This window comes from Sceloporus occidentalis, unplaced genomic scaffold (assembly GCF_023333645.1).
Source record: "Sceloporus occidentalis isolate IW3139 unplaced genomic scaffold, rSceOcc1.0.p SCAF_91, whole genome shotgun sequence".
NCBI classification, from domain to species: Eukaryota; Metazoa; Chordata; class Lepidosauria; order Squamata; family Phrynosomatidae; genus Sceloporus; species Sceloporus occidentalis.
Window position 1 is genome coordinate 277,726 of NW_028317071.1, and position 20,999 is coordinate 298,724.

Here is a 20,999-nt window from a genome sequence, read left to right on the forward strand (position 1 = left end):
TTAAAATAAAAGAAAATACAGTAATTCCATTGCCCTTTTAAAATAAAAATAAAATACATTAAAATATAATAAAATAAAATGAATAATTAAAACATAATAAAATAAAATAAATACATTAAAATAAAATAAAATAATTCATTGCCTTTCCAAAATAAAAATAAAATACATTAAAATATAATAAAATATAATATAATAAACACATTAAAATAAAATAAAATAATTCCATTGCCTTTCCAAAATTAAAATAAAATGCATGAAAATATAATATAATAAAATAAATAAAATAATTCCATTACCTTTCTAAAATAAAAATAAATTAAATCATTAAAATATAATAAAATAAATACATTAAAATAAAATAAAATAAATACATTGAAATAAAACAAAGCAAAGTCTCAGTCACTTCGCGAAGCTCTTTCGCAAGGCGAGCGTTTGCTCAGCATGGTTGCGCCGCGCCGCTTCTTTCATCTTTGTGCCTCCCGCCACATCAACTTGGCTTCTCCGCAGGGAATTTCTAGTTCTCCCTTTTGCCACTCTGTCAGGGAGCCGACCTTTTCCTCCTTTGATACTGTCGGGCCATAAATGCATAAGAAAGGAGAATGCAAAGCATAGGGAAGAAACATTGCAAACCATGCATGCATAGGACAGAATAATGCAAAGTATAAATGCATAGGGAAGAATATAGGGTATAAATGCATAGGGAAGGAGGATGCAACTATAAATGCATAGGAAATAATATTGCAAACTGTAGATGCATAGGAAAGAATAATGCAAAATATAAATGCATTGGAAAGGAGAATACAAAGTGTAAATGCATAGGGAAAATATTGCAAACTATAGATGCATTGGAAAGAATGCAAGGTACAAATGCATAAGAAATAATGCAAATTATAAATGCATATAAAAGAAAAGAAAGGAAGTTTTCAAAGGCAATGCAATTATTTTATTTTATTTAATTTTCGAAAGCCAATGGCATTTATGGATTTTTAAAATTTAATTAATTTAATTTAATTTAGAAAAGCCATGTAATTAATGGGATTATTTTTATTTTTATTTTAGAAAGGCCATGGAATTATTTATTTTATTTTATTTTATAAAATGTAATGGAATAAAAATAAAATAATAAGGGAATTATTTTTTTTAATTTTTATAAAGGTAATGGAATTAAAGGAATTATTTTATTTTATTTTATTTTATTGCAATCGCTTCCCACCTTCTGTCCATTTTTTAACCAGCTCTGAAATTATTCTTTCTGGTGGCTTTTTGCTCCATTAAATGGGACTTTTGTTATTATTATTATTATTATATTTCTTCAGGTCACATATTCAAAAGACGCCTAACTGGGAAAATTGCTCTGGAAAAAAAATATACTTTTTGGCTTGCAAATAATCGCTCCTGGGGTGAAAATTGGGGGGTTTGGGGGGATTTGGGAACAATTCGCCATCAAAAAACCTGTAATCAACTATGCTTTTAAGGCTTCCTAATGCTTTTCTATTGCTTTCCTAATTTCCAGCTTGCTCTCTTGCATCCATTAAATATATATTTATATTTTTTATTTTTGTATTCATTAATACATTAAATAATTCAAAATATATATATTTAATTAATAAAAGAATAAAAAATAAATACTTTTATTTTTATTTTATTTTAAAAAATATTTAATAAATAAAAATAAATAATATTAGTTAAATTTTATTGTTATTTTATTTCATTTTCAAAAATTATTTAATAAATAAAAATAAATTAACTAATAAATTATTTAATTAAAATATTTTTTATTTTATTTTTAAAATTATTTAATTAATAAATAAAAATAAATTATTTAAAAATAAATTAATTAATCTTTAATACATTTATTAAATGTATTATGTTATACATTTATTGAAATTCATTTACTTATTAAATTATTAAATTATTATTATAAAATAAAATAAAAACAAATTATTTAACCAATAAATTATTTAATATATTTCATAAATACATTTTTAAATTTATTAAATTTATTTTATAAATTTATTGAAAATTATTAATGAATACATTTATTAAATTATTATTATTAAATAAAATAAAATAATTATTTAACCAATGAATTATTTAATTAATGCTAATTAATACATTAGTTATTAAATTTTATACATTTATTGAAATTTATTCATTTACTTATTAATTAATACATTTATCAAATTATTATCATTATTAAATAAAATAAAACATAAATTATTTAATTAATAAATTTATTTAATTAATAAATTTATTAAATTTATTTTATACATTTATTGAAATTTATTCATTTACTTAGCAATTAATACATTTGTTAAATTAGTATTACATAAAATAAAAAACATATAAATGATTTAATTAATAATTAATTTCATTAATTATTTTATTCAATTAATAAAATTAATAATTTGATAAATAATTATATAAATAAATTATTTAATTGATAAATGGAATTAGTAAATTTAATAAAACGGAATATCTCCCCGTTCCAGATGCGAATTCCGCGGAAAATGGTGGTCCCTCTGACGCTTTCCCTTCGCCTTCGGAAAAAGCTGCCAACCGCACTTCACTCTTTGGAGAGGGTCCGGGTTTGCGTTATGCCCTGACGCAGAGTCTCCTGTGGCCGTACGCCGCCAGGACGCAGAAGACGCCGCTGCTGCTGCGACGGGGGGATCGGAAGCTGAAAGAGACTTGGGGAGACTCGAACTTGGGTCCCACAGAATCCACAGGTCGCGACGGTGAAACCGCCACCGAAGATGGCGTCACGATGCATTCGCGTCTCCAGATCGCGCCGTCGGATGCGGCAGAAGTCGTGGAGGAAGGATGGAGTTGGATGGCGATGGAGAAGACGAAGGAGGAGAGCTTGGGGTCTTCCTCCACTAAGGATGGCGGTCAAGCGTCCACTACTACGTCTACCATAGTGACCACTACTACCACCATCACCGTGGTCAACGCCGCCGAGCAAAGTCTGAGTAAGGCCTCTAATTGAAGCTAATGAACCTATTTGGTGAATCCGCTCCGGGTTCTACTCCGAACATTAAGTTAATTAATAAACCTATTAGGCAAATCCGCTCCAGGTTCTATTCCGAACATTTAATTAATTAATGAACCTATTGATCGAATCTGCTCCGGGTTCTACTCCGAACATTAAGTTAATTAATGAACCTATCAATCGAATCTGCTCCAGGTTCTGCTCTGAACATCTAATTAATTAATGAACCTATTGATCAAATGCTCCAGATTCTACTCCGAACATTAACGGCGAACATTACTCCAAGAAATTAAAGCATTTAATGAATCTATTGAACAAATCCGCTCCGGATTCTACTCCAAACTTGACGATTTCTTAACGCGTCTTTATCGTTCCAGATCTCTGTGGGGTGAATTTCTATGAACCCGAGGGGTATTTAGACTCAGCCGACTACCTGCTGTCGCCCCGGGGCCACTTTTTGGAGTGTACTTACAACGTTACAGTCTACACCGGATTCGGGGTCGAGTTGCAGGTAGGACCCGGGTTCGGGGTTGCGTTCGAACCCTGCCCTCCTTTCGACTAAACTGACAAAACACCGGGTCTCTGTCTCTATCCTGGGAGCTATAATTCGATTGTTAAATCGAGCTAGGATCGAATTTACCTTCGTTGCTGCAGCATTGCTCTGATGCAAACGTTTTCGTAATGGGGACAAATAGGCTGAATTCAAATGCGATTGTCCTTCCAGGTGAAGAGCGTCAACCTTTCAGAGGGTGAAGTGCTGTCCATCCGCGGAGTGGACAGCGGCCGGATGGCGGTCCTGGCCAACCAGACCCTCCTGGTGGAAGGACAGGTCATCCGAAGCTTGACCAACACTGTCTCTGTCTTCTTCCGTGCCTTCCGGGATGACGGCGACGACGATGCCATGACAGGGACCTTCCAGCTCCATTACCAAGGTCAGCTCCAGCAGTGGCATCCAAAATAATAATATTGGGACACAATAATAATAATACATTTCTATTTTTCTATTATTTATAATTATTTTTATTGAATTTTACTATTTTTTGTTTAATTTTTTAATTTATATTTATTGTATTACTATTTTTATTCTATTTTTATATTTCATAAATGAATAGAATAAAAAATAGTAAAATGCAATAATATAAATAAGTGTATATTAATATTATTGTATTTTACTATTTTTTATTCTTTTTATTTATATTTTATAAATAAATTTACATTTAATATTAATAAATATACATATATTGTATTACTATTTTTATTCTACTTTTTATTTATAAATGAATTTATATTTAATATTAATACATAATATAATAAAAATAGTAAAATACAATAATATAAATTTATTAATATTGTATTTTACTATTTTTATTCTATTTTTTATTTATGTTTTATAGATAAATTTATATTTTATATTAATAAATTACATTTATTTATATTATTGTTTATATTTATTTATATTGTTCTATTTTTATTTATATTTTACAAATGAATTTATATTGACTGTCCGAAGAGCAACGCTATGGCCTTTGGGTGTAGTAAGGCCTCTGGCTCTCAGGAAGAAAAGACTTGTCCACAAACTTCTTAAGTTTTCAAAGGTTTTACTGGTTATAAACACAAAGACATGAAACTGATCTCTTCTCTTTCAATAGTCTTTCTTAAATACCTTGTTCTCTCTTTTTTGTGGGTTTTATCTTTTTTCTTCTGTGGACTTATGTTTGTCAAAGTAAAATATTCTCTCCAGGTCTGACTTGGCTGAAATCTCACTAGACAGAACTGAAACTAGCTGGAGAGGTAGTATAAGACCCTAGGATTTCCCACAATCCTTGTCTTTCTTAAAGCTATAGATCTCTATTTCCCCTCCTAAACTAATACATAGAAAGCCTATTATAATGTCAACTAAATATGTCTCAAGAGCATCAAAGATGCTCTGGAAGCATGACATTTACTATGAATAAAAATACATTTACTTATATTATTATATTACTATTTTTATTCTATTTTTATTTTAAAAATAAATTTATATTTGCTATTAATAATGTACATTTATTATTGTATTTTACTATTTTTATTCTAATTTTATTCCTATAAATAAATTTATTTTGAATGTTAATAAATATACATTTATTCATATTTTTACCATTTTTATTTTATTTTTAATTTTATTCTATTATTAATTTTAAATTAATTAATATTTATTATCAATAATAATATTATTAATATTTAATTATATATATATATATATAATATTAAAATTAATATTAAATTATTTTAAATATAATCCTCATCTCTGCCGTTTCTTTGCAGTCTTTACACTCAGCTGCGGCTTCCCCCGGAAACCCGAGTTCGGGGATGTCGCCGTTTTGGGCCTGCATCCAGGGGGACAGGCCTGTTTCCGTTGCCATTTGGGGTACCAGATTGAAGGCTCCGAAACCCTGACCTGCATCAACGCCTCCAAGCCGCACTGGAATGCTCCGGAACCCATCTGTGCAGGTGAGAGAATGGCTCTAGAACCCAAGTTAAAGCGGGAACTTGAGTTCATTTCAGGACTCTAAACATTGCTCTCCCTTTCCAGCGCCTTGCGGCGGCACGGTCCACAACGCCACCGTTGGTCGTATCCTGGCGCCGACGCGTTCGGTGAACATGACGGAGCATTTTTCTTGCGTGTGGCACGTCGCCGCACCGCTGGGTCAGAGGCTTCACTTGCATTTCGAGCGGCTGGCGCTGGGAGAGAAACAGAGGCTTGCAGTTTACAGCAGCAGCGACACAAACCGTTTGGCGGTGATGGCGGCGCTCTACGACTCGTGGAAAGGCGACAGCGTCCCCTTCGAGGGGTTGATCAGCAAAGGGGAGTCCTTGCGGGTTGAGTTTGAGTCCGAAGCGGCCAGCGTGGGTTCGACGTTTAACATTCGTTTCGAAGGTAGACAAAATGCCAAATTGACCATAGAGTTGCATTGGAGGATTCCTAGAGAGGCATTTCTAGTTCCTCCAATGTACGTCTATGGCTCACTTAGGGCCTAATTGACCATAGAGTTGCATTGGAGGATTCCTAGAGAGGCATTTCTAGGTCCTCCAATGTCAGTCTATGACTCACTTAGGGCCAATTGACCATAGAGTTGCATCAGAGGATTCCTAGTGAGGCATTTCTAAGTCCTCCAATGTGAATCTGACTCACTTAGGGCCAATTGACCACAGAGTTGCATTAGAGGATTCCTAGAGAGGCATTTCGAGGTCCTCCAATACGAGTCTATGACTCACTTAGGGCCTAATTGACCATAGAGTTTCCTTCCAGCGTTCGCGAAGGGCCACTGCTACGAGCCGTACCTCCAGAACGGGAACTTTACAACCTCTGACCCGACCTATGACCTCGGCGCAGTGGTGGCATTCGCCTGCGACCCAGGGCACACCTTGGAGCAAGGGCCGGCCGCCATCGAGTGCGTCAACGTCCGGGATCCGTATTGGAACGACACAGAGCCCCTGTGCAGAGGTAGGCGGAGGACGGCGAAGGACAGCGAGGACAATGGGATTTACGCCAATGGAAAAATAATCCTAATAAATAGAATATTAAATAGAAAATAAATAAATTATATATATATATATATATATATATATATATATATATATATATATATAATTTTATTTAATTATTATTATATAATAATTATATATTATTTTATTATTATATAGTATAATAAAATAATAATATATAATAATTATAAATTATTATATACTAAAATTATTATTAATAATAATAATAATAATAATAATAATAATAATTTTATTATACAGTCGTCCCCTCTTATACACAGATTTTTTATACATGGATTTAAGCATACACGGTCTGAAAATGTTCCCAAAAAGTATAAATTTGCCTTGATTTTCCGTTTTTTATAAGGGAAACCATTTCGGTATGTCATTATATTCAATGGGACTTGAGCACACACGGATTTTGTTATACACGGGGGATCTTGGAACCAAACCCCAGCGTATAACAAGGGTCCACTGTATATATAATAATATATAATTATATATAATAATTACATATTATTACATATAATAAAATTATTTTTATTATATATAATAATTACATATTATTACATATAATAAAATTATTTTTATTATCTATAATAATTTCATTATATATAATTTATAATTATATATTATTATATATAATATATAAATATATATAATTTTATATCAAATATATATACATACACACACACACACACACACACACACATACACACACATAAAATAAATCATTTTTACTATCTTGGTTTTTCCTGGAAATTTCTCAATAAAATTTTAAATAAAAAATAAATAAATTATATGTGTGTGTGTGTGTGTGTGTGCCTGTGTGTGTGTAATAAATGAATCAATTTTGCTATCTTAGCATTTCCTAGAAATTTCGAATAAAAATAACAATTTTATATTAAAAATAAATAAATAAATTTTATACGAATACCATTTATAACAACAGTACTGTGTTCGAATCACGACGACTCACGCAAGGAAACACCTCTTGTCCTTCCAGCCGTGTGCGGAGGGGAGCTGACCACGGCTCCAGGGGTCATCCTTTCACCGAACTGGCCGGAGCCATATGCCGAAGGGGAGGACTGCGTCTGGCGTGTCCACGTCGGAGAAGAGAAGAAGGTCTTTCTGGACATCCAGCTGTGAGTTTAATCATGGGACCAGTATATACTGGGGAGTGGTCTGAAATGGTAATTATGTCCAATAGCAATTTTATTTTAATTGTAGGACGGCAATGGAATTAATGGAATTACATTATTTTATTTTATTTTAGGGAGGCAATGAATTATTTATTTTATTTTATTTTAGAAAGGCAATGGAATTTTTTAATTTTATTTTATTTTAGGAAGGCAATGGAATTATTTATTTCATTTTTCAATTTATTTTAGGAATGCAATTATTTTTTTTATTTTTTATTTTATTTTAGGATGGCAATGGGATTATTTATTTTATTTTTTATTTTATTTTATTTTAGGAAGGCAATGAATTTTTTATTTTATTTTATTTTATTTTAGGAAGGCCATGGAATGATTTATTTTATTATTTTATTTTATTTTATTTTAGGAAGGAAATGGAATATTTATTTTATTATTTAATTTATTTTACATATTTTATTTTAATTATTTTAGGATTATTATTGTTATTATTTTAGAATTTATAATTATTATTATTATTATTTTAGAATATTGTTTTTATTATTATTATTTTATTATTATAAATTTTATAATTCATAATTATTTTATTTATTATTATTATTCTTATCTATTATTTTATATTATTTTATTATTTTATAATTTATAATTTATAATTTTATTTTTATTATTTATTATTATTATATAATTTATTATTATATTATTTTATATATCATTAATATTTTATTATTATTTTATTATTATTGTATTTTATAATTTATTATTATTATTATTATTATTATTATTATTATAGAAAGGGAATGGAAATTACTAATTTTATTTTATCCCTCGTTTTATCCCTCCTTTTTCCCCCCGTCCACGCTGTAATCCTCCCAGACTGAACCTCAGCAACAGCGACATCCTGACCGTTTATGACGGGGACGACCCCAGCGCCCACATCCTGGGTCAGTATTTGGGGTCCGGCGGCCCCCAGAAGCTCTACTCGTCCACTCCGGACTTGACCGTCCAGTTCCATTCCGACCCAGCTGGACTCCTCTTCGGAAAGGGACTGGGCTTCGTCATGAACTACATCGGTGCGTAAACCCCTTTCCCTAGGACTCGTTTGTTTATATTTATATTTATATTATTTATATATTTATTTATACTGTATAATTATTATATTGATTATATTTATTATACAGTATAAATAAATATATAATAATATTTATATTTATATTATATTGATTATTTATTGATTATATTTATTATTTGTTATATTTATGTATTATTTTACGTTATATTTATTTATTTTGTATTTATATATGTATATATCTATTTATTTATTTATATATTTATATAATATATATTTTATTTATTATATTTATTCATATTTATTATCTTTATTTCTCATATTATTTCCTATATTTATTTATTATATTTATGTATTCCTTATATTACAATTCTTATATTTATTTATTTCTTTTATTATTATTATTATATTTTATATTTCTATTTTTATTTCTATTATCTTTTATTTCTTCTATTATTTATTATATTTCACTTATTTATTATTTATGTATTCCTTATATTACATAATAAATATGTAATATTTACATATTTATGTACAAATAAATATAAGAAATGTAATATATTTCTTTATTATTATTATATTTATTATATTTCTATTTCTATTTATTATCTTTCTTATATTATTTATTATTATTATTATATTTATTTATTTATTATAATTTATATTTATGTATTCCTTATATTACATTTCTTATATTTATTTCTTATATCTCTTATATTATTTATAATTATTATATTTATTTATTTCTATTTCTATTTATCTTTTATTTCTTATATTATTTCTTATTATATTTATTTATTATATTTATGATATTTATGTATTCCTTATGTTGCATTTCTTATATTTATTTCTTATATTTCTTATATTTAATAATAATAATAATTTGTTTTATTTATATACCGCTATTCCAAAGATCATAGCGGTGAACAGCAAGTAAGCTAATTAGCAAGTAAGCTAATTTTATTTATTTATTATTATTATATTTATTTCTTATATTTCTTATATTTATATTTATTATCCTTCTTCCTTATACTATCTATTATTATTATATTTATTATTTATTTATTATATTTATTCTATTTTATTCCTTATATTACATTCCTTATATTTATTCCTTATATTATATTATTTATCGTCATTATTATATTTATTTATTATTTATTATACTTATTAATTTCCGTCTCGTTATATATACGTTTGCGGAGGTTATCAATTTTGTTTTTGCGTCCTCGCCGTATTTTTTTTTCCACTGCAGAAATCTCCCGCAATGACTCTTGCGCCGACTTGCCGGAGATCCAGAATGGCTGGAAGACGACTTCGCACACGGAGCTCGTCCGCGAGGCAAAAATCACGTACCAGTGCGACCCGGGTTACGACATCATCGGGAGCGAGACCCTCACCTGCCAATGGGACCTCACCTGGAGCAGCGAACTGCCATTCTGCAAGAAGAGTACGTAAACGTAAACCGCGCGGCATCCGTCACATCATCGCGTTGTCACTTCGCCACTCTTTATTGACATTCCACCATTTTGTCTCTGCTCTATAGTTATGTATTGCACGGACCCCGGTCAGGTTGACCACTCGACCCGTTTGATTTCGGACCCGGTTCTGCTGGTGGGGACCACTATCCAGTACACTTGCGACCCGGGTTTTGTCCTGGAAGGGAGTTCGCTCGTGACCTGCTACAGCCGCGAGACTGGGACCCCCATCTGGACCTCCAAGACGCCCCGCTGCGTCTGTGAGTTCGGACCTCCGCTGCAGCGGTCGGCACAGACGGGGACAATGGGGAATATTTGCCCCATAGGGAATGATTGGGGAATACTTGACCGTTGGGTGGTCATTGCAGCCTTTTTGTGCATGCTTTCTTATATTTTCTTATATTTATTTATATATTTATTATATTATTATGTAAATTATTTTTATTTATTATTTATTATATTTATTATTTATTATTTTTCTTATATTTTATATTATATTTATTATGATTATATTGTATTTATTATTTTATGGTTATTATATTTACTTATTATAATATCATTTATTTATATTTATTTATTAATTATCAATTATTTTATTTATTATATTTATATTTATTATATTTATTTGTTATATTAATTATATTTATTAATTATAATTATTTTATTTATTTATTTATTTGTATTTATTTATTAATTATATTTATTAATTATTATATATTTATTATATTTATTTATTTATATTATTCATTATATTTATTTATTATATTTATTATAATTTTCATTTATTTATTTATATTTATTTTTATTTATTTATTATTATTACATTTATATTAATATCATTTTCTTCCTTCTAGCGGAGGAGTCCTTGGCATGCGAGAACCCGGGTCTCCCGGAGAACGGCTACCAGATCCTCTACAAGCGCCTCTATCTCCCGGGCGAATCGCTGACCTTCATGTGTTACGAAGGCTTCGAACTGACTGGCCAAGTGACCATCAAGTGCATCCTGGGACAGCCCTCCCGATGGAGCGGACCTCTCCCCATCTGCAAAGGTAACCCTCATCCACAGACTCACCTCCTGCCTCCATTGACCGCTATGGAATTTTTCTGGGGATGATGGGACTTAGTACCTTCTTGCAACCCTTAACCCTTTGAGTATTTTCATCCCGTCTTTCTTCTCCTTCTTCTCTCCTTCTTTTCTTCCCAGTGAACCAAGAGAGCTTCGAACACGCCTTGGAAGGTGAGCCGCTGGTCAGTCAGTCATCACCGGCCAGAATCAGGCGGTCAAGGAACGGAGGGACCCGGGTTTGGGGGGGTTCCTTTGGAACGAAGATAGAGGATAAATAATGTTATTTATAGATACAGCCAGATAGATAATATACACACATGACAGACAGACAGACAGACAGACAGATCATACATGGATCACTGCTGCCCTCTGGTGGCCAATCTGTGAAAGTTCAGAACTATGTCGATTGGGGATTAGTGTTATTATTGTTATTGTAGATGACCCACGGCTGTAGATAGATAGATTAAATAGATAGATAGAGTGATGACACACTGAAGATAGATGACAGACAGATAAATAGAGCCATTCTAGTTCATTCCTTCAAGGAGGAAGGGGCTGGTTTTCTTTTCCATGTGCTTTTGGTGAGATCTAACCTTATACTTTGAATTATTGCATTCTGGGAGTCACTGCTGGGAGGGGTTTGAATCCTAAATTCTACAGAAGGCTGGCAGAGGCACGCGCCGGAATTTTAATTTTTCTATATAGTCACAGAGCTTTCGGAGAATAGAGGAGAAGCTGACCTGAAAACATTGTTGGAGGGGGCTCTTTAAATTTTTGCTTTTCTTTTCCTTAAGGGGCTTGTGGGGACTCAGAGGAAGTGAGTCAGAGACTTTCCTCTGGAAGGAGCAAGTAGCCAGGAGCTCTACATAACTATAGGCCCAGTGACTTGAACTCAGTGACAGAGCTTGGGAACAAAGGCCAAGTTTAGCAGGGGAAGCCCACAGTCTTGTTCAGTGTCTCCTTAAGACTTCTCAGTGTGGACACTGAAGGCCCTGCTGCAGTCACCTGCAACACCTGTGGGATGTTTGTCTTCTTGCCTAGGGATATGGGGAACTTCACCTGCCCCAAGTGCAAGGTGGTAGCCCTCTTAGAAGAGAAGGTACAGCACCTAGAGGCCCAGGTCACTACACTTCAGCATCATAGGGAGGAAGAGGTTCTCCTGACCAGAACGGACCAGATGGTCCTGGGCAGGAAACACACAGAGGAAGTTGCTGGGGAGGAGGAGGTCACTTCACACACAACAGAAGTACAGTAGATAGTTGGAGGAAGGTCACACACACAAGTAGGGAAACCAGGGAACGTTCTGTAAGCTTACAGCTACAGAATCGATTTCAGTCTCTCTCTATTATCAAGGATGATGAGGAACAGCAGCAGGGACAGACCTCAGGGACAGAGCAGGGGACCCAGAGAGCTCCACCAAAGGGAACAGCTGCCGCTAAGCCTCGGAGGAGGTGAGTGGTGGTCATTGGGGACTCTTTGCTGAGAGGCACTGAAGCAGTGGTTTGTGGGCCTGACAAGATGTCTCGGGAGGTGTGCTGTCTCCCTGGGGCAAAGATCCATGATGTGACAGAGAGGCTGACAAGACTTGTCAAGCCTACTGACCATTACCCCTTTCTTTTGGTTCATGTGGGAACCAATGATACTGCAAGGCACAGCCTTCAGAATATCATAAGGGATTATGAGGCTTTAGGTAGGAAGTTGAAAGAGGTGGATGCACAGGTTGTCATCTCCTCTCTTCTCCCAGTCGAAGGGCATGGGCCAGGAAGGGAGAAGAAAACAGCGGATGTAAATAACTGGCTCCATAGATGGTGCCGCCAAGAACAGTTTGGATTCTTGGACCATGGGCTGCGGTTCCATGAGGAGGGACTTCTGGCAAGGGATGGGTTGCATCTCACGCCAGTTGGCAAAAACATTTTTGCCAGTAGCCTCAAGAATTTGATCAGGAGGGCTTTAAACTGAATTATGTGGGGGAGGGAGACAGTATTCTGGAAGGCAAAAGGGCTGGAGAATATAGTCAAACTGACAGAGAGGGAACAAGGCAAACAGTGCAAGGACCCAACAGTGGGAGGCAAAAGAACTTGCACAGTCAGCAAGTAAAGGGAACACATGGTCTTAGATGCCTCTACACTAATGCACAGAGCATGGGAAATAAGCAAGATGAACTTCAACTCCTAGCACAACAAAGTAAATATGATATAATTGGCCTCACTGAAACCTGGTGGGATGAGTCTCATGATTGGAATGTAGAAATAGAAGGCTATAACCTTTTTAAGAGAAACAGGCCAAAAAGAAAGGAGGAGGAATAGCCCTATATGTCAGGGACATTTACGCCAGTGAAGAGATCCAGGACATCAATCATGGAAGCCAGGTGGAGAGCATCTGGATAAGAATCAAAGGGGAGGGAAACAACAAGGATGTTACGGTGGGAGTCTACTACAGACCCCCAAGTCAGACGGAGGAATTGGATGATGCCTTTCTAGAACAGATAACCACACACTCAGAAAGGAGAGATGTAGTAGTGATGGGGGACTTCAACTATCCTGATATTTGCTGGAAGGCAAACTCAGCCAAATCCTCAAGGTCTAGCAAATTCCTCACTTGCCTGGAAGACTATTTCATGGTCCAAAAGGTGGAAGAGGCAACAAGGGGGTCAGCTATTTTGGATCTGATCCTAACCAACAAAGATGACTTGGTTAACGGGGTGCAAGTGGTGGGATCCTTAGGTGGAAGTGACCATGTTCTCCTGGAGTTTGTAATACAGTGGAAAGGAGAAGCCAGGCATAGTCAAATACGCATCCTAGACTTTAGGAGAGTGGATTTTAGTAAACTTAGAGAAATACTGGGGTTGATCCCATGGTCAGAAATACTAAAAGGGAAGGGAGTTCAGGACAGATGGGAGTTTCTCAAAAGAGAGATACTGAAGGCACAATTTCAAACAGTTCCAGTGAGGAAGAAAAACGGGAGGTGTCTCAAGAAACCAGGATGGATGACTAAGGAACTTTCAACTGAGCTATGTTTTAAATGGAACATGTATAAGAAATGGAAAAATGGGGAAATCACCAAAGAGGAATTCAAACAAATAGCAGGCATGTGTAGAGATAAGGTCAGAAAAGCTAAAGCGCAGAATGAACTCAGGCTTGCTAGAGAGGTTAAGAACAATAAAAAGGGCTTTTATGGATATGTCCACAGCAAAAGGAAGAAGAAGGAAACGGAAGGGCCACTGCGTGGAGAAGATGGCAAAATGCTAACAGAAGACAGAGAAAAGGCAGAATTACTCAACACCTTCTTTGCCTCAGTCTTCTCAGAAAAGGGAAAGGGTGCTCAACCTGAGGATAATGGAGCAGAGGACAGAATAGGGGAATTTCAGCACAGAATAAGTAAGGAGATAGTAGAGGAATACCTTGTTAATCTAAACGAATATAAGTCTCCAGGACCAGATGAACTCCATCCAAGGGTACTAAAAGAACTGGCAAATGTAATATCGGAGCCATTGGCAATAACAGTCTTTGAGAACTCCTGGAGAACAGGAGAAGTCCCAGAAGACTGGAGGAGGGCCAACGTTGTCCCCATCTTCAAAAAGGGGAAGAAAGAGGATCCCAACAATTATCGTCCAGTTAGTCTGACATCAATACCAGGAAAGATTCTGGAGCAGATCATTAAACAGAGAGTCTGTGAACATATAGAATCATAGAGTTGGAAGAGACCGCAAGGGCCATCCAGTCCAACCCCCTGCCATGCAGGAAATCCAAGTCAAAACATCCCCAGCAGATAGAAAGCAATGCCACAATCACAAAAAGTCAACATGGGTTTCAGAGAAACAACTCATGCCAGACAAATCTGATCTCTTTCTTTGATAAAATTACCAGCTTGGTAGATGAAGGGAATGCTGTGGATATAGTATATCTTGATTTCAGTAAGGCCTTTGACAAGGTTCCCCATGACATTCTTGCAAACAAGCTTGTAAAGTGTGGGCTAGACAAGGCAACTGTTACATGGATTTGTAATTGGTTGACCGGCCGAACCCAAAGGATGGTCAACAATGGCTCCTTTTCATCCTGCAGAGAAGTGACCAGTGGGGTCCCACAGGGCTCTGTCCTGGGCCCAGTGCTATTCAACATCTTTATCAATGACCTGAATGACAGAATTGGGAGCATACTTATCAAATTTGCAGATGACACCAAATTAGGAGGAGTAGCTAATACTCCAGAGGACAGGATCAGTATTCAAAATGGCATGAATAGACTAGAAAGCTGGGCCAAAGCTAACAAAATGAAATTCAACACAGAGAAATGTAAGGTACTGCTCTTAGGGCAGAAAAATGAAATGCACAGATATAGGATGGGGGACTCCTGACTCAATTAAAGTACATGTGAAAGGGATCTGGGAGTCCAAGTAGACCACAAGTTGAACATGAGTCAACAGCGTGATGCGGCAGCTAACAAGGCCAATGCAATTTTAGGCTGCATCAATAGAAGTATAGTGTCTAGATCAAGAGAAGTAATAGTGCCACTATATTCTGCTTTGGTCAGGCCCCACCTGGAATATTGTGTCCAGTTCTGGGCGCCACAATTCAAAAAGGACATTGAGACACTGGAGTGTGTCCAAAGCAGGGCAACTAAGATGGTGAAGGGTCTGGAAACCATGTCCTATGAGGAACGCCTTATGGAGCTGGGGATGTTTAGCCTGGAGAAGAGAAGATTAAGAGGAGATATGATAGCTCTGTTTAAATATTTGAAGGGATGTCATATTGAGGAGGGAGCAAGCTTGTTTTCTGCTGCTCCAGAGACTAGGACCCGGAGCAATGGATGCAAGCTGCAGGAAAAGAGATTCCACCTCAACATTAGGAGGAACTTCCTGGCAGTAAGGGTTGTTCGACAGTGGAACACACTCCTTCCTCGGAGTGTAGTGGAGTCTCCTTCCTTGAAGGTCTTCAGACGGAGGCTGGATGGCCATCTGTCGGGGATGCTTTGATTGTGATTTCCTGCATGGCAGGGGGTTCGACTGGATGGCCCTTGTGCTCTTTTCCAACTCTACGATTCTATAATTCTAGTTGACACACTAATCTTAGATGATAGATAGATAGATAGATGAACAGATGACACGCTGAAGATAGATAAACAGATAGACGACATCCTGATTTTAGAAGATAATAGATAGATAGATAGATAGATAGATAGATGATAGATAGATAGATAGATAGATAGATAGATAGATAGATAGATAGCACTCATGTTTAGATAGAGAGATAAATAATACTTATGTTATTTATAGATATAGATAGATGGCATACTCGTCTGACAGATGGATGGATGGATAGATGGACACACAGATCATAGATAGATAGATAGATAGATAGATAGATAGATAATCTCTTCTAACACTTTCCCTGAAACTCTTTCTCTCTAGTAGCCGAAGCGGCTGCGGAAACCTCCTTGGAAGGCGGAAACATGGCGCTGGCCATCTTCATCCCAGTCCTGATCGTCTCCTTGCTCCTCGGCGGCGCCTATGTCTACATCATAAGGTAGTTGCTGTTGTTGTCATTGTCATTGTTCTTGTCATATTCGTTTATTATTGCCGTCGTAAATCGCTTCAGTTTACGGCGAACAGGGGAATTCATTGTCTGTTATAGCATTTACCTGCTCTACTGATCTGTCAGTTTGCAGTCGTTGTCATTGTTGTCATAGTAGTTGTCGTCGTTGTCATAGTTGTTGTTGTCGTAGTCGTCATCATAGTCGTCATTGTTGTTGTCGTCGTCATATTTGTCATAGTTGTTGTCGTCGTAGCCGTCGTCATAGTTGTCGTCGTTGTTGTAGTCGTCATAGTTGTCGTTGTTGTTGTTGTTGTCATCGTCGTCATAGTTGTTATTGCCATCGTCATAGTTGTTGTCGTCTTAGTCGTCATCATAATAGTCGCCGTAGTTGTCATCGTCATAGTTGTCGTTGTCGTCATAGTTGTTGTCATTGTCGTTGTACTCATCGCCATAGTTGTCGTCGTTGTTGTCATAGTTGTCATCATCGTCATAGTTGTTGTCATTGTCGTAGTCATCGTCATAGTTGTCGTTGTTGTCATAGTCGTCATTGCTGTCGTCGTAGTTGTCGTCGTCATAGTTGTTGTTGTCATCGGTCGTCGTCATCATCATAGTTGTTGTTGTCGTTGTCATAGTCGTCATTGTTGTTGTAGTCATCACTGTCATAGTTGTCATTGTCGTTGCCGTAGTTGTCATTGTCATAGTTGTTGTCATCGTTGTCGTCGGCATAGCCATTGTCATAGTTGTTGTCATCGTTGTCGTTGTATCGTCATCATCATAGTTGTCGCCATAGTCGTCGTCGTCATAGTTGTTGTTGTCGTCATAGTTGTCGTCGTTGTCGTAGTTGTTGTCGTAGTTGTCGTCATAGTTGCCGTCATAGTCGTTTACTATCGCCGTCGTCAATAGCTTCGGTTTACAGCGAACGGGAGACTTCATTGTCTGTTACAACATTTACCTGCTCTACTGATCCGTTTGCGGTCGGAGGACTTTTCTTCGAGGTCTCGCTCTTCTATTTCTCCGTCCTTCCTTCACCCTTCCTCCTCTTTTCCTTCATCCTTTCTTCTCTCTTTCTCTCCATCCAGGTGCCGCTACTATTCCAGCCTTCGGCTCCCACTCATCTATTCACACCCATACAGCCAGATTATGGTGGAGACAGAGTTTGACAACCCTATTTACGAAATCGGGGTGAGTCGGCAGGGTTAAAAGGCGCGACGCCTGGGTTCGCCGTTTCTTCCTCAGCCCATGTCTGTTCCGGGTTTTAGTACAAACTGTCAGGGCTTTATTGAAGATTAGGGTTAGATTAGAATTAGATAGGGTTGGGGTTGGGAATAGGATTGTTTAGGGTTAGGGTTGGAGGTGGTTAAGGTTAGAGTTAGGGTTGCTTAGAGGGTTGCTTAGGATTAGGGTTGGAATTATATAGGGTTAGATAGCATCATTAATAGGGTTAGGATTGCTTAGGGCATGATTAGGGTTGGACATCATTAGGGTTGTTAGGGGTTAGGGTAAGGGGAATGAATAGGGTTAGCATTAGGTTTAGGGGAATTAATAGGCTTAGGGCTAGGGTTGGTTAGAGGGTTGAAGTTGGACCTAATTAGGGATGTTAAGGGTTAGGGTTAGGGTTAGGGTTAGGGGAATTAATAGGGTTAGGGCTAGGGTTAGTTAGAGGGTTGGAGTTGGACCTAATTAGGGTTGTTAAGGGTTAGGGTTTGAGTTTGGGTTGGTTCAGGATCTAGTTAGGGTTCGGTTTATCTTTGCTTAACGTTTAAGTTTAGGTTTAGGGTTGAGATTGTGGTTAGTATTAGCGTCAGTTAGATTTAGGGTTAGCGTTGTGGTTAAGGTTGGTTAGGTTCGGGTTAATTAGGCTCAGGTCCATTTTCCCCTGTCAGAAAACAGCGCCCGTTTCAGAGGTACTAAGATCATTCCTCTTTCTGTAGGAAACACAGGAATACGAAGTCTCCATATAAACTGTGTCCGCTGGGTCAGACGCCATCGCAGTCTCCGCCTTTCGGAAATACACAATCACATATATATCTATATATTTTTGGACGCTCTTTTTTTTCTTTACCTTTTACCTTTCGGTCTAGATTTCCTTCGTTTTCGGACTCATTTTTTCTCCTCTCCTCTCGTTTTCCGTAATTAAACCATATATTCGATTTAAAGTCTTCAAAAGTTGCACCTTTTTGCAAAGAAGGCTCTCGTTCATTGATGGATGGACTATTTACTTACCTATTTGTTTATCGAGACTCGTCAGAAAGTCGCCCGAGTGTCGGGAAAAATTACGAGGTCTTTTTGGGGCGATTAATCGACTCATAATCTTAAATGAGGGAAGCGATTGGAATAAACCCTTTGTGAATATTTACTGCCTCCCTTTTAATCTTAATTTTAAATTTTGACTCGTTCGGATCGATCAATTTCGGAGAGGACTCCTGGAAAACGGGGATTTATCGGAAGACATTTTGGTTTTGGGTCTTTTTTGAAGTCTTTCAAGAGACGCCATCTTGTTCTTGACGGGTCACCATAGTTAACGGCGAACATTACGGAATGGCACAGTTTTTTCCAGATGCGTTTCGCACTTGCTGGATCGTCCGCCGTCAGAGATTTTTCTTGCGAGGAAACGGGAAGCCCGGGGAATGTTAAATCTGGGGAAGAAATGCCAGGTTTTAAGGTGCAGGACAATGGGCTTTGAGTGGAAAGAAGCTGATTGGTTTTTGGTTTTCTCGTGAGGAAGGAATAAGATGAGGGTTTTGATCATAGGCTGACCGTTGCGTCGATTTGTTTGGGATTTTAGACAAAGGGGCCGAGAAGGTATCCTCTCATCGCAAGACATCGTTATTCGAATTGGCCATAAGAATGAGAGAAGGAAGTCTTCAGACTGAGTGGGTCTATTGGATGACCAAGATGGCCGCTGCGTGGAGAAAGCGTCCCTTGTGCAGCTGACTCTTTGGTTGCCTTCCATGGTGGTCCATGGCTCATAAGGACTGGTCTTAGGAAAGAGGGAAGGAAGGAATGAAGGAAGGGTGGGAAAGAGGGGAAGAGATAAAGGGAGGAGAAGGAAGGAAGATGGAAAGAGGGAAGGAGGAAAGAGGGGAAGGAAGGAAGGAGATAGTAGATGGGAACGAGGGAAGGAAAAGGAAGGAAGGAAGGAAGATGGTAAATGGGAAAGAAGGAAGAGACAAAGGAAGGAAGGAAGGAAGATGGTAGATGGGACGGAAGGAAAAGGGAGGAAGGGAGGAGAAAGAACGAAGAGGATAAATGGAAAAGAAGGAAGAGACAAAAAGGGAGGAAGGACGGAGATGGTAAGTGGGAAAGAGGTGAATAGGAAGGGAGAAAGGGTGGGGAAGGAAGGAAGGAGGAAGATATAAAGTGAGGAGAAAGGACGAAGGAGACTGAAAGAGGGAAGGAGGAAGGTACAAAGAAAGAAGGAAGGAAGAAGATGGTAAGTAGGAAAGAGAGGAGGAAGGGACAAATGAAAGCAGGAAGGAAGGAGATGGTAGGTAGGAAAGGGGGAAGGAAGAAGGGAGAAAGGAAGGAGAAGGAAGATAGTAAATGAGAAAGAAGGAAGGGATGAAGGAAGGACGGAAGAAAAAACCCTTTGATATTTGGGGGTTTCCAGAAAATCTGCTAATTATTATTTTTTTTTAATGATTGTTAATAATTATAATTGTATTTTATGGATGTTTATCGCTGGCCCAGCTTTTTTTTTTTTTTTTCGAGAAGCGGGATAAAAATAAATGTTTATCATTTTATTAATTTAAATCAAATCAAATCAAATTAAATTTAAATAAATAATATTAATTTTTTGTTTTTCTTTTTTAAAAATAAAAAATAGGGATTTTTTTTCCAGGTAGAGAGCGAGAATTAAATTTAAATTTAAAAAATGTTAATTTTGATTTTAAATTTAATTTTAAAATTTAATTTAAAAACTAATTTTGGTTTTAAATTTAATTTTAAAATTTAATTAAAATTAATTTTGGTTTTAAATTTTTAAAATTTAATTTTTTAAAAGAATTAATTTTGATTTTAAATTGAATTTTAAAATTGAATTTAAAATAAATAAATTTCAACAAATCCCCCAAATTATTTTCCTCTCCTTTTTTTTAATTTTCCTCATTTTCCTTTTTTTAATAAGACTTGATAGGGATAAAATTTATTTTTTAAAATGATGAAAACCGGAGTTTGTTCTGAGTA

The 20,999-nt window shown here is 36.0% G+C and overlaps 1 protein-coding gene across 2 annotated transcripts; it reads left to right on the forward strand.

Moving 5' to 3' along the window:
- Positions 1-761: 761 nt before the first annotated feature.
- LOC149284502 (seizure 6-like protein) lies at positions 762-20,659 on the forward strand. 2 transcript variants are annotated; one of them, XM_089496627.1, is made up of 16 exons: positions 762-861; positions 2,493-2,972; positions 3,370-3,503; positions 3,717-3,924; positions 5,297-5,482; positions 5,565-5,909; positions 6,282-6,476; positions 7,524-7,662; positions 8,548-8,744; positions 9,996-10,190; positions 10,287-10,478; positions 11,073-11,267; positions 11,423-11,455; positions 16,691-16,805; positions 17,894-17,996; positions 18,746-20,659. In XM_089496627.1, exons 1-16 carry the CDS (start codon positions 855-857, stop codon positions 18,773-18,775), a joined length of 2,754 nt encoding a protein of 917 aa, XP_089352753.1. In that variant the 5' UTR covers positions 762-854; the 3' UTR covers positions 18,776-20,659. The 2 variants fall into 2 exon arrangements, with proteins under 2 accessions (XP_089352753.1, XP_089352754.1); XM_089496628.1 differs by lacking the exons at positions 16,691-16,805; positions 17,894-17,996; positions 18,746-20,659 and adding an exon at positions 12,638-13,075.
- The last annotated feature ends 340 nt before the right edge of the window (positions 20,660-20,999 follow it).